The 14,544-nt window shown below is 44.1% G+C and overlaps 1 protein-coding gene and 1 long non-coding RNA gene across 2 annotated transcripts; both read right to left on the bottom strand.

Annotated features, from left to right (window-relative positions):
- Nucleotides 1–1,104: 1,104 nt before the first annotated feature.
- On the bottom strand, nucleotides 1,105–3,219 carry LOC125549271. Its single transcript, XR_007301297.1, has 4 exons — nucleotides 2,464–3,219; nucleotides 2,274–2,369; nucleotides 1,860–2,186; nucleotides 1,105–1,511 (listed from the first exon to the last, which is right to left on the bottom strand). It is a non-coding gene; the product is annotated as an uncharacterized LOC125549271 (long non-coding RNA).
- Nucleotides 3,220–10,276: 7,057 nt separating this feature from the next.
- Nucleotides 10,277–14,042, bottom strand: LOC125546015 (protein LIFEGUARD 2-like). Its single transcript, XM_048710090.1, has 4 exons — nucleotides 13,664–14,042; nucleotides 13,149–13,262; nucleotides 10,823–10,980; nucleotides 10,277–10,743 (listed from the first exon to the last, which is right to left on the bottom strand). Exons 1-4 carry the CDS (start codon nucleotides 13,923–13,925, stop codon nucleotides 10,537–10,539), a joined length of 741 nt encoding a protein of 246 aa, XP_048566047.1. The 5' UTR covers nucleotides 13,926–14,042; the 3' UTR covers nucleotides 10,277–10,536.
- Between the last annotated feature and the right edge of the window lie 502 nt (nucleotides 14,043–14,544).

The following is a 14,544-nucleotide window of genomic DNA, read 5'->3' as shown; positions in this document are numbered from 1 at the left end:
TGCAAACATCCACTCATTTTCTTCTTATCTTAAAAAAAACAATTCACTCTCTTGTAATATGATACTCTTTTGATCCACTTTTGTGTATCTCCTTGAAACAAGTTTACACCATCATCCATAATGAAGGCCCTAGCAAAAGGTGTAGACAGCCTAGAAATCCAAGTGTCACTTTTATTTGTAAACCCAAGCTTCTTGCTCTTGCACAAATAGTTATCCAAACAAAGGATCATGGCCTACCTAGATACATTAACTGAGGCTCGTTCCCTTTGCTTAAGGCATTGTCTTACAAATGACATAAGAGTAGGTCAATTTTTATAACTTCGAAGAAACATGGATAGACATGTTAACTAATAGACTGAAATTTTTCGCTTGTGATTGAACTTAAGTAATTCACAAAAGAGGATTAAACTATAAAAACGGGAAGGGGCAAGGCCGCAGCCAGGCAGCGGATCCTCCCCAAGCGCCAAGCAGTTGCCGGGCAGGCCTGCCGCGCCTTTCCAAGACAACGACGACGGCACGGACGACGATGGAGGTGCGGCCGGGGCGGCCACTCTCAGGGACAGAGCTAGAAAAACAAGTCGTTTGGGGTCGTTAATATGTTTGCACCTTCAGTATAATATGTGACGGTGTCATTAAGTGAGTACAATAACTATCCCTAATGTATTTCTGCAGGTAGTCGGTGTGAACTGACACCAGTGCTTAAACATAAATCCAGCCCTGGCCACACCTACGAGGCCACCGGCCGCCGTCCGCTACAAGTTAGTCTAAGGTTTTATATTTTCAGTTTTTAGTAGAACGGACGAAATATCATTAAATTTATGTAAATTATTATATCTAAACTTAATGAATTCCAGCTTGTTTGCATGAAATTTATCCATTTTGTTCAAATGCATTTTGAAATGTATGCAGACATGGTTAGATGGCCAGCTCCCGTATCACTGTCCTCATGGTTGATATTTAATACTCCCTCTGTTTCCAAATATAATTCTCAACAAAGGACTACATACCGAGCAAAATGAGTGAATCTATACTTTAAAAAGATTTATATTTAGAAACGGAGGGAGTACACGGCTAAATCGCCGGTTACAGCATGGGCTAGCTACAACCTCAAAGTAGTCTGAGAACCATTCAACATGATCACCATTGTCTAATCCTGCACCCAAAGCTGCCAGCACATTAGATGGCTGGTTACATCCCCTTGGAGCATGAATCACTCTAGCCTCAATCAATGAATAAAGTACGCTTATAGTAGTGCGTACTTGATATCACATAAAAAAATACCCAGCAGCAAAGCTCACAGCCTGCTTGAGGATCAGACAGTCTGTTTCAAAATTTGCTCGGCCCACACTCAAATAGTGAGCAACTTATCCTTCTCCGCAACCTCAGAATTTTTCTCATGACGTCATGTGCTGAATTACACTCTGATCCGGATTTCCTCCAGCAGCAAGGCATACCATTGCTCCTTCACTTCTTTGCAGTTTAGAAAGAGATGGGCCCCATCTTCGAACAATCTGCAACAGACAGCACATCAAACGATTTGCCAACATAATTTCAAATTAGAACATAGCGAATTATTCAAGCTACAAAAATAGTGCATATGATTCCCTAGCAAATTCGTTTACTACTCTATATTACAAAATGAAGAATTCCTAGATGACAAATGGTTTAACAGAAAAAGATAAGCACTTGAACAACATGCACTCATTACGTAGTTGTCACGCATCAATACACTATCAAATGAGTAGGACTGTGAATTACCCAACATACCGGGGAAGCTACAATTCAGGAACTAAACCGACCAGTCGGACATGAGCAGGGAGCAATCTAAACAACTTACTAGAGAAATCTAAACGACTCACCAGGGTCCCCTGAATCATTTATATGCAAATAACATATCACAATATAATGACCGTCATGACCGTCGCCACCTGAGGCATCCCCTTCCTTCACCGTGTGGGTTTTCGCCCGCGCGTCTACCCTCCCCTCCCCCTTCCCCTCCACAACCGCCACCTCGCCGCTGCATGACGGCCACTGATCATCGTCAGCTTCATGGGCGGTAGCAGCAGCGACCTTCCTCCCATTCCAGAATCACGACGAATCCAAGGGAGTGTTTGTCTCTGTTGTCCACTCCTGCAGCTGTGCTTTGCGACCACCGTCATCGTCTCAGTCTCGGGCATCCCCTTCCTCTGCCATGTGGGTCCACAGCGTGGTCATCGTCGGCTTTGGAAAGCATCATAGAAGAATTAAATTCAGAGAAGGAGTTGAGTTCATACTGTTCTGGTAAGTTCACAGCCCATCTCCATAGTACTCAGATATAAAGGAATCATTTCAGTTGGAAGCAAAAACCCAATAACTTCAGAATCGTCAACCTGTATAAATAGAAATGGAAGCAAAGTAAATATTCCTATGATCCGCCAGGATACCCTCTAAAAGAACATCATTTTCAGCTAGGTCGAAGAGTACCTTAGAGGCTCATATCAAACTTCTCCGCCACCTAAAGAGTTTTGTCGATCCCATGGTGACCATTAGGAAGAATCTTGACTCGAGTATTGAGAAAGTAAAACTAACTACTAACCAAAAAAGGGTCTCATAATTTGCACTCATTTTAGTTTCCGTTGGCAATCTAAATTCTATGGGCTTGGTAAAATTGTTCCTTTTCTGTCCCTCGACGCCATAGCTATTGCACCTGCCCAGTTTGCAAGATGTTTCGGAGAATCACCTCTGTCTGTCCATGTAGTCCTTTTGTGACTATGGCGGCAGAAAATGCTGCAGAAATTGGTCCTCTTACCCAATCCTTCCTAAGGGGCTTTCTCCCTGCTGGTCATTGGCCAATCATTCTCTTTCCTTGTAGCTGGTAGCCTGGCACTGATAGTTATGCTAACCTGTTTCCTGGTATATTACTGAAACATTGTCACCACTACCAGCATTTGTTGGATGCTCTTGAGTTTTACGATCTACACATAGTATGTATTTTCAACAGCTTGACAACTACTCCATTTTCAGCAAGCCGGTCTTCCAAACTAATCCCATCTCTCACCTCGGCAAAAAGTTTCATGTCCACCAAATTTGCCTTCAACAAATAAACCAGACAATCGTACGCATCAAAATTTGTGTCCCCAAGCCGAACAAGCTCTATGCACATTCTGAAGTGCATGTAGGAGAACAGATTATATGCAATTGGTTCCTATGTTGTGAGCATCGCTTCACACGCATGAAGTCCAGCACTTGCCATTATTTATCACTGAAGTAAGTTCACTCTCTCACACAACCTGATATATTCTGCTGCATACAAATAAACAGCGAGCAAAGCGCACAAGATCATACCTCCAGGACATGACTTGTGTTTCTCAATCTCTTCAACTTCGGTATGCTCCACAGTCCACACTCATACAAGATCTAATTTTCATCAAACATAGCGCTTGTGTATGTCTTGATCGCATGCCATTCAGTGGCCAGGTTAGCTCTCATTAGCGGACTCCCCTATAACAATTAGATGTAAATCACATAGTAAAACTCAATAGTTCTACTAATAAAAATGAATGTGCTCACAGCAGAAACTATGTATTTCTTTCATAAAAAATCAACGTACATTTCTTGTCATCTCCTCGACGTAGTTCTCCTCAGACTCACTGTCAAATTGCAGCCTCATGTACTTCTTAACCCCTGTGCTCTGATCTAAGCAATTTATTAGAGCAGGGTACTAACGCCGGCAAGATCGTGTGTTCTACACAACTGCTTTACCCTGCATGTTGTCAACATGAGAAAAAAATGCTTCTTAGAACTCAACTCACACACATCCACACACTGTCCAAAAACTGAAATATGTCGCAGTGAAATAAAACTCACCACATATGGACACACTATTTCCTAATTACATTTTGTCCTCTCAACATTTGACCTGCATTTCCGATATCTGATCCCAAAACCTTTCTCCCAAGTGATTAGATTGTAAAAACCACATGCCTCTCTCATAAAGAGTCAGAACTTGTCCCCAGCACTGGTACAATCATATTATGTATTGGATCGTTAGCGAATGCCCTTATCGCTTTCTCAAGAGATGTCGCCCGAGAAGGGCATGGTGCGCCAATGCAATCCTTACTCTGCACCCATGTTTCCTATTGCTCAGCTGAAATCAACCTAAAAGATCATGTCCATTAAATTAAATCGACATACATGCATTTCTGAACTTTATATAATTCATCGGTGTCACATAGCTAAATTACAGTTATTCCACGTTAGAAATAGCTGCCTCAACTAAATATCCATCAAAAAACTTCCCAAAAGCGAGACTGTGGTGTCCTGGTGATCTGCGACGGCGGCAGGGCCGGTCCTGAGATTTCGGGGGCCCGGGGCGAAACGAAAACATGGCCCCTTAATGTATACGTACAAAAATAGTCAATATATGTAAGTATATTGATATGCTCGGGCAAAGTTACAAAGCCACACAACATACAAGATCAACTAATATAATTTTACTAATTATTATGGCATACTCACAAACCAATAATTTTCTAGTACAGTCTATCCTTAGGTAATGTACAATCATTTGATTATCAATGGTCATATTGTAACAATGAACTAAAAGTGTGTCTGGAAAATTATGACAACAAATCTGGGAGACATTGCTAAAGGAAAACCTATGATTGAAGTGCTCAGACAAGAAAAGTGAGGCAAGTGATGCAGAAAAATCATTATGAATATTTGGACCTACGTTCTCCAAGACATGTATACAAGTGAGCAACCATGAGTAAGTTAGTACTGCCAGTACAACACTCACTTGCGCTAGTTAATACCAACTTAACAGTAAACGGCAAACAATAGACACCGGATATATTAATCAGCTAGATATTTGAAGAGAAAATGCAGTCTTACCTTCCGTCAGGGGGGTAGCCACCAAGAGCATGGACTTCAACCACGCAGCAGCAGCAGCAGCAGCGACTACAGGCAGAAGCTTTGCCATGAGAGGCAACCTGTCTCCGCGGATGACAACAAGACCATCGCAAGTTCATAATCCTGATGCCCGCGGCGGATGGAAAGGCGAAAGAACTCAAAGAAGTACGAGGAAGAGCGGACCGGCGGCGGCATCGTGGATAGTCAGATCGGAAGGATGAACCGAGGATGGAATAGGCCCTGATTAATCGCGGCCTAATTTTCAGCGTGGCGCAGTACAGAGGACGACGTCCTGGGGGTCCCCCTCGGCCTCGGGGGCCCGGGGGGGGGGGTGGGTCCTGGTGATCCGAGGCGACGTCTCTTAGGATCAGCAGCGGCGGCAGATGGGAGCGGAGGGGGACCAGATGGCGGCGGAGGAGGAAGACGGCGCCCTACCCTGCCCTTCCCCGGGGTTCTGCGACGGCGGCGGCCCACAAGTGGGGGGGCTCAGATCTTGGCGGAGGCAGCAGATGGCGGCGGAGGAGGAATACATCGAGCACACGGGGTGATTTTTTGTGGGACGCCCAAAAACCAGTGCGGGAGTGGTGGTGGGAGGTGACGAAAAAACCGACGAAAAAAAACCAACGAAAATAAACCGGACGAAAGTGGTGGGACGAAAATAAACCCTCAACACAGACTACCAACTAAGACATTAGAAATAGAGATTATTTTAAGAATCATGCTAATTCCTTTTCCCTATATAATACTCGGAAGATTCTGGCCAACCTTGCCTCATGGCCCAGACTACCCTTAGTGTGACATGATCCATGACGGTAGTTGCGCCTTCGTGAAAACCCAGAATACAACAAGATATCACTTATCATATAATCGTGTGGTAATGATGGAAACCTCCACTAATAATAGACCCTCGTAGGCCCGGGCGATAGTGTAGCATTGGTTTGGGGACACTGATCCTTGAAGTGTTGATGCGCATTCTGAAATGTTGATTTTTGACTCCCAAGAAGTGTGAAGGGCAGAGCGAAGCCCTGGCTAGATGGGTGTCCCCTCTTCTTTCTTCTTGTTTCTAGGTTAATTAGACCCAGTCCTGGTGGTGCTACTATACGTGTGTTATTGCATAATTGCAACCTCACCAAGTGAGCGAGGTTTGTCGTAGTAGAGTCCACTGTGGAAATGTTTCTTTTTCCTTATTTTCTTCGAGGGCATTCGTTGTTCTTCTTATTTCCTTCATTCTTCTGTATTAAACATGACTAGTGCTAGGCGCCGGCGCGTTGGCCCAAATTTAGGCCAGTCGGTCGCTAGCCGCACGATCCACGCGTGCGTAACCGCACGATCTCCTGTTCCTTCTTCATCCTCCTCTCGCACATCTCTCGGGAGAAAAAAAAGGAGCGCTCAAGACAGCACGCCGCAACCCACCCCCGGTCATAGCTCGCCGGCCTTCCACGTTAGCACCGGCCACCGCCCTCGTCGTCCGTGGTCACCCCTCGTCATCGCCGGCCGCCGCCCTCGCACAACTTCCTCCCACCGTTCAAAAGAAATCCCTCCATGGAGCTTCTAGCACGAATCCTTGCCAGTTCCAGCACAAAAAACCTCATTTGCAACCTCATAGTTACCGTGGGGTCGCCGTCCTCATCCCCGGGTAGCCGCTCATCATCGCAACAGCGAAAACGCAGCTCTGTCGTCGCCGCTCGCCATGATTAGCTAGTCATCCTCAGTTTGAATCTTTTTTAGAAGCGGGTTGTAGCTTTTCTCGACGCCGCTTGCAGCTTTTTGCGGCTGCACGGTGGCCGACCTCCATCTATCCCATATCCAGTTGAACCTTTTTCGAAGCTGGTTGTAGCTTTCTTAGTTGCCGGTCATAGCATTTTTCAGTAGGGGCTGCGGCTCTGACGCATGTCCGTTGAAGCCCCTTTTCTATCCTAAATCCTACTTTTTCAGGTGTTGGACGTAGCATTTTCATCCGTCGGTTGCAGCTTTTTGCGTCATGGCCGCCGCCAGCTTCCCTGTTTGGTGATGAAGCTTTTTAAGATACTGGATTTAGCCTTTCAGGACGCCGGTTGTAGCATTTGAAACTGCCATTTGTAGCTCCCCCGCACGTCAGTCATAGCCAATCCGCTCTCTGGTTGCAGCAACAAAAATCCCTGATGTAGCATTTTGTCATGCTGGTTGCACCTCCACTGAACGCCGGTCAGAATACTCACTTTTCTGGATCCAGAAAAAAATGTGCCGGCCATAGCAAAAGGAGTTGCTAGTTGCGGCTCTACCTCGAGCTGGTCGCAGCTTTATTTATGATAGCCGGTTGCAGCAAAAACAGTGTTGCGTGTCGCCAGCCATGCCCGTTGTAGCTTCGGTCATCATGGCGATGCAGCTTAGAGAGTGAACCAAGGGGGGAGGAGGCCCTGGCTCGGGGGGTTGGCTTCGTGGTGCTCGGGTCACCATGGACGCAACTCGCCGGTCATGCTTGTTGCTGTGGTGGACGCGCGGTAGGGGATGGAGCCGTTGCTCACGGCCGTGGTCGTGGCCTTTGAGAACCTGGCGCGTGGGATGGAGGCCGACAGCGGCAAGTTCCGCCTCGCTGCCTTCGACGACACCTGTGCGAGATGGGATGGGGGGGAGATAAGGTATGTGGGTCCCACACCGCCACACGTGTGACGACTTGAGTAGCTGTAGCGTGCGTGCGAGGACGCGTCCGGCGCAAAGTTCTGCCAGCGCGCCGCACACAAACATTTCCTATTAAGCATCGTGAAAATTTCTTTTTCTATATAATATTTTTACACATAGTGCCTAAAACATATTATTTTTTTATAAAGAAACACATGATTCATGTACTCGGAGCTATTAGTTGACAAAGAAACACATAATCCATGTACTTGAAGCCTATACATTGACAAAGAAACACATAATCCATGTACTTGAAGTCTATTGGTTGAGACATCCATCCACGGATTGATGACATGGCCTATTGCTAGTGGAAATAAATCACGTAATCACGTCCACCGTCCACACCAAACCAGGTTAAGAAATACGGATTGCGTTGGCCGCACGCTGCCGCTGCAAGTTCCTCTTTTCCTCCCAGCAAAAAAAAAAAGTTCCTCTTTTCCTTGGCTCTCCGCACGTCGCTACTGGTCGGCCATCTACACTGCTCTTTTTTTCTCCGTCTGAATTTCCGGTAACACGCTGCCGCTGCAATATTAGGATGCCTCCTATATGGTCTGGTTGTTACACAAGTCTGAATTCCTAAAGATCCAGGAGGATTTCAATGTTGCTAAAGAAAGAGACAAGGATCAGTCATCTGAAACTTCTATTCCTACCTTCTATCATTACCACTTCATTTTGTTATGAAATAGCATAAAAGAGGATGAGATTTTCCGCCGTTATCATTACACTGGGGGCATATGAACTTCATAGCAAGATATTTATTGCAAGAACCTCTTTCTACTGGTACATAATCTCTACAACATTTCATACAAGTGTCAATGAAGATTCCCACATCCTCCATGCGATTAAGGTGGTGTTTGGTTCTCTAGTTCTAGGATTTTGTCTAGTCCCAACTAAAAATTCCCTAGTCCCTAAAAAGTTCTTTATGTTCGTTTTTAGAGACTAAAAAGTCCCTAGTCCCTTTCTAGAGGTTATTAAATGACCATGTTACCCCTAGTATATAGAAAAATAACAATCAAACAATATCATGGGGTGACGGGCCAATAGGTGCATGGAGCGGCATTGTTGGAAAAGTCCCAAAAAGACTCTCCTTGAGAGTCTTCTTCATTTAGTCCCAAATGCCTAGTTTAGTTTCTAAAAAGTCCCTCCCGTTTGGTAAAAAAAGTCTCTAAGAAGGACTTTTTCTAGTCCCTACACAAAAAAATCCCTGGAAACAAACACCCTCTAAAAAAAAGTGAACAAGCAAAAACTGAGTAGTTATTTAGATAATTATGAGATAAAGTTTAATATCACCGTATATTGAATTTCTCACACAACGTGGCATGGCTAGTATTTCCTTATGTTGGAATCCTGAACTGGCAGCAGAATAATCTTTTTCGTGTCCTCTCTAATTATTATCTTCAACTTTGTTATGGTGCATCTCTTAATTCTATGTAGCCAATACTCAGGCATATTAATTTTGTACTGTATCATTACCCTTTGGTCATAAACGAAACGAAGCATTTCCCACTGACATATTGTACATTGAAATACATTTGTTTCTCGGTGCTTTCTAGGCAATTTAAGAAATGAGAGAATTCAGAATAGCTATGAGAAAGACTAGTCCAATCCATAATGATGTACTGGAAAAAACAACATTTGTATTATTTGACCAACCATAGAAGAAAACACAGGGGTACACTAATTACTAAGACTGAGGAAGCCGCAATTAATGCAAAATCAGCTATTTGGAAAGCAATAGTCGTATTTCTAATCCTAAGCTACCATCAAATAAAGTTAACTACATTTTTTATCCCTCACTTAACCAAAATTATAAAAAAAAACTAAAATACATCATATACGAATAGATCCATGCCCCACTTAGTTGAACATTCAACCCACCTATACCTTTGCAGTTCGGTTTTTTTTTCTTGATCATGACACACTTAAAATCTATATAACTAGAATGCACAATAGATCTGCACCTCTGGGTATACCTTTGCTGCATTTGAAAATATTCTAGAAAAATGCCATATGCATAGATTGTATATTGCAAGAAGATGAACTACATACTTTAAAGCCTCTCACACTAACTTTTACGCCTGTCTAGTACAGTGTTTTCACGTGATTTTGCAAAACAAGAGAACAAAATAAGTCACGACCAGACCAACAACAGGCGCAAGCACGGCGTGATCTTATTTATCCCTCCTATCTATGTAACCTTATGTGATCAATGATCGTATCAGTTCAGTCAAAACAAGAAAACAAACTAATCAACTAGCCATACAAAAAACCTAGACAAAAGAAGCAACAAGGACCCCCGCACGCATGCACAAAACAAAAAACATACAATGGCTTTGCATGAATCCACCAGATAAACAAAAATTCCCACAGCGGCAGCCCTCTTTCAAATCCTTTTTTCTCATAAGAAAAAAGAAATAAGCACATGTATGGGCTTACCGACGGGCGCGACGCACGCCTTCACCTGCTAGTTCCTTAGTTATCAGTGCTAACATTCAAGCTTAACTGGATGAAATCTACTCCCTTCGTTCCGAATTACCTGTCGCAGGTATGGATGTATCTAGATGTATTTTAGTTCTAAATACATCCATTTCTGCGACGAGTAATTTGAAACGGAGGGAGTAAAAGCAACATCCTCTTTGAAGGTACGTACACTACCAAATCATTACCTATTGACTTGTCCTGATTCAAACCTGTTACCCACACGTACAGCGGGCATGAGACCAATTCATAGGTGCTGGGAAGCAATATTGTCCTCGTGCAGAAGTCGCGTGGCCATACAAAAGATATCAGAAACGCAGCAGCACACCACCAATCCAGCATATCAAAGACCCCCTAAATCCAACATCACATCTACACTACCATCCATAGAACCGACGCACGTCAGTTTTCTTATATGTTTCCTCTCTAGGGATCAACTCAACTAAACTAATAAGCGCCTATACAGTTCTTCAAGTCAAGGACTCGTGAGCAGGTGAAAAGGCGATGCACTTAGCTGTCACCCGCACTAAACAGGGTGAGCAGGGCCATGAACAGATTGATGATGTCAAGGTAGAGCGAGACGGCGGCCCAGACATACTCGTCATAGGTGTAACGCTTGATGATGTTGTCCGTGTCATAGACAATGTAGCCACTGAAGATGAGTGCCGCGAGCGCGCCATAGATCATGTGAGAAAGCTTGCCCAGCGGGAAGAGGATCTGCATATTTAGACAAGCCATGATCAGTATTGATTGTAATAAGAATAAAGAAGACTGATACAAATGGACCGCATCTGACCTGAATGAACCCAAAGACGAGCAACATGATGAGAGAAGCAAATAAGAAAGGACCAAGGAAGCTGAAGTCCTTGCCCCTCTTTACAGCCCAGAAAGTGTAAGCAGTCAGGCTGAAGACAACCACCGTTGTAAGAATTGCTGCCTCCAAAATGACCTTGCCTGTGCACATGCCGGGACTATTTTAGCGGTTTCTTTATATCATATAAGAACAGGGCAAATTAGCTACTAATTAAATTAACTATTTGCTTTCTTATCAAATCATACATCTCTTTACCAAAGAAACTTTCATGTAAATCTGACCAAACAATAATGCACTTTCATGTAAATGACAGTGACACATTGAAAAAGAAGCAAACTATCAGCAGCCTCCTGCGATGTGGCACAAGCTAGAATGAACCTCAGAATTATTATTGGTACAACCCCAAAATGCCGTGGTAGGAACGCTGATGCAAGCACAAATGGATGACAGATCACAGAGTGCCTGACAACATATAACTTGTCTAAATTGAAAGATTTATGTATCTTCAATCACTTTAATCCAATGCGATTTATCCAGCACATGCACGAAGTAACTTTATAAAATAACCTATGAAGCATCTATTTTCTTGTCACCACAGTAGTTTGATATATCATGTGAGAATCTTTTTTATTTTGATAAAACTTTAAGCTAGTCGTGCAACCTAAGCCACGTCCTTGCCAAAACCATGCCAGCTTGAGCAGGTTGGCTGGCATATTATTGGACCAAACGGCCTATCACATCACTATGTATCATACAACAAATAGTGGCAGGAAGAAACAGCAAATAAATATGTAAGATCCAACCAATGTTCTATGAACAGCAAAGGTTACTGCTATTTTCTAATTTCTGATTTCAAAAAATAATAGCTGAGAATAGCAAAGCAAGGTCTGCTCAAAGATCAATCCTACTAGCTGGCAATATTGCAAATGCTAACTCAGACAAGCATATCATAAAAGGAAATTTGGCGGTATCTCTGAACCCAGTCCACACGCAAACAAAATGCTTCGCAATAATAGCTAGTAGTAAACTATCCAATTTCCATACATAAAGCTAATAGTAGGAAAATATGTAATGAATTAACACACAATTAATGAGAGGGGCATTAGAGGATGCTTATTTACATAAGCAGCAGAGCAGAGTGACTCAAGAACAAGCTAGGAGTTTTCAGCAGGAGTAGAAAGAACAAGCTAGGAGTTTACAGAGGGAGGGCATCATAAGAGCAGGGGAAATTAGCTACTAAATGAACTAATTGCTTTCTTATCATCTCAAACTCGTCTTTACGAAAGAAACTTTCATGTACATCTGACCAAACAATAAAAGCACGTGCATGCTAAAATCTGAAGTAAATGGCAGTGACGCATTGAAGAAGCAAACTATCAGCAACCTCGCTGGATGTGGTACAAGCTAGAACGAACCTCAGAATTGGTCAACCCCAAACACAAATGGATGACAGAGAAACAGCACATAACTTTGTCAAAATCAAAAGATTATGTATTTTCAATCAAATCGCTTTAATCCAATGAGATTTAACCAGCACATGCATGAAGTACCTTTAAAATAACCTATGAAGTCACTATATCATGTGAAAATCCCTTTTACTTCAATAAAAGTTTAAGCTAGTGGTGCAATCTAAACCACGTCCTTGCGAAAACCATGTCAACTTGAGAAAAGAAGGTTGGCTGGCTTATTATTTGGCCAAACGGCCCTTCAGATCAAATTGATACTATCACAACACTATGTATCTTACAACAGATAGTGGCCGGAAGAAACAGTAAATAAATATGCAAGATCGAACCAATGTTCTATGAAAAGCGAAGGTTACTGTTGCTAATTTCTGAGTTCAAAAAGTAACAGCTGAGACTAGCAAAGCAATGTCACCTCAAAACGCAATCCTACTAGCTGGCAACATTGCAAATGCTTAACTCAGACAAGCATATCAAAAAAGGTGACCAACAGCTACAACTTGGTCCTGAACACGGACTGGGAAAATGCATCAACAATAGTCACATGGGCTGCCTGAGTGTGTACAATTTGCATGGCCATGGAAAATTGGCGGCATGTGTATTTCTGAACCCAATCCACACGCAAGCAAAATGCTTCACAACAACAGCCAGTAGGAAACTACCCAATTGCCGTACATGGTAGTGACTAACAAGCTAATAGTTGGAAAATATCTACTAGTCATGTGTAATAAATCAACACAGTTAATGTGAGGGGCATTAGAGAATGCTGATTTACATAAACAGCAGAGCAGAGTGACTCAAGAAGAAGCTAGGAGCAGAAAGAATACATGTGGGAAGACAATTACCGCTAGTGAAGGCACATGTCATGCCGACAGCGAAGCTGATGGCCACTGTGAAGACGCCGAGCAGCAGCAGGTTGACTGGGTGCTTCTGGCGGTAGATGTACAACGGGCACAGCACTGCATACAAAAAAGTTTAACAAGCATTTTAGTAAGTAACAGATCGATTATACCAGCTGCAATTCACAAAGCAACCACGACCTATTCTAGTCTAGTAAAGCAACATTAAGAGTTCATGGATGGTACATTACTGCAAAAATCAGCAGTTGTAAAACCAACACATTCATAGCTTTGCGGGGACGCCCAAATGTAATACAGAGCAGAGCACGCGAAGGTAATGCAGAGCAGAGTCCTGTCCTCCCTCAAAAATTAACAGCCACAAGTTTCCCGTCTTGTAAATCGAATATATTCGTGACGCTCGCGGTGAGGGAAACCCTTCCTAGAATCGGATGGGATCGAAACCCCAAGGAGAAATCAAATTCGTAGCAGAGAAGATGGAGGTGGTGTGTGTGAATTCTCACCGATGAAGGGGAGGATGAGGAGGAAGATGTAGAGCCCGAGGCCGGCGTAGGAGGAGGCGAAGAAGTGGGGGATCGCGTGGACCTTGACGACGACGGCCGCGACGACGGCGGTGAGGAGCAGCTGCAGGGAGATGATGACGTAGATCTTCCGGATGAGCGCCCAGCGCAGCTCCGGGCTCTCCGCCATCCCGGGGTACAGCGCCCCCGCCGGCGCCGCGGCAGTGCGACCGGAGGTCCCCGCCTCGATGTCGCCGCCCTTCATCTCGCCTCCGGAGGTAGGGTTTTGGCGGGTGTGGCGGAAGGAAGGCGAGAGGGAGGGGAGGAGCAAAAGTGAACAGGGGAACTGGGACAGGCGATGACGATGGGCCGAAAAGGCTCGGGTGCTCAACTTATATGGGCAGATCGGATGGGAGACCTGCTGGGCCCATTAGGAAGGCAGATACTACAGTTTCGCAGTTCCTTCCTCCTTACGCGGCTCCGTACGTTGGCTCAAGGAAGGACAGAGGCTATCTCGATCTTGCATGGTGCTTTCTTTCTCGAGCGGTTTCGAATATTGGATTGGTGGAGAGAGGGACGTTCGTTGGGGCAAACAGGTACGCGGAGACGATGATAAACGAGACGAGATGGCGTACGTGGAGCGAGTCCAGCGGGAGTAGGGGTGGGCAGAAAAACCGACGAACCAAACACCAAACCAAAACCGAGACCGAATAAACCGAATTTTTGGTTTTTTAAATTGATACAGACAATTTCAGTTTTTAGTTCCAATAACTGAACAAAGTTCGGTCTGTTCGGTTGCTTTCTCGGTTAGCCGAACTAGTACCGAACTAGTATGCAGGAGTACTAAGCTAGCGTGGAATTTCTTTCAGTCTCTGTACGCGAAC

Source organism: Triticum urartu, chromosome 3, assembly GCF_003073215.2.
Source record: "Triticum urartu cultivar G1812 chromosome 3, Tu2.1, whole genome shotgun sequence".
NCBI classification, from domain to species: Eukaryota; Viridiplantae; Streptophyta; class Magnoliopsida; order Poales; family Poaceae; genus Triticum; species Triticum urartu.
Note: the sequence above shows the minus strand (reverse complement) of the source record. Positions and strands in the feature narration are given on the sequence as shown.

Bases quoted from the DNA above. Each gene is read 5' to 3' on its own strand.
- LOC125546015 (XM_048710090.1), bottom strand. From the start codon at position 13,925: ATGAAGGGCGGCGACATCGAGGCGGGGACCTCCGGTCGCACTGCCGCG. The intron at 10,981-13,148 runs GTAATTGTCTTC...GCATGTGCACAG, and splicing joins GACATGTGCCTTCACTAGCG to GCAAGGTCATTTTGGAGGCA. The intron at 10,744-10,822 runs GTCAGATGCGGT...CTAAATATGCAG, and splicing joins TCGTCTTTGGGTTCATTCAG to ATCCTCTTCCCGCTGGGCAA.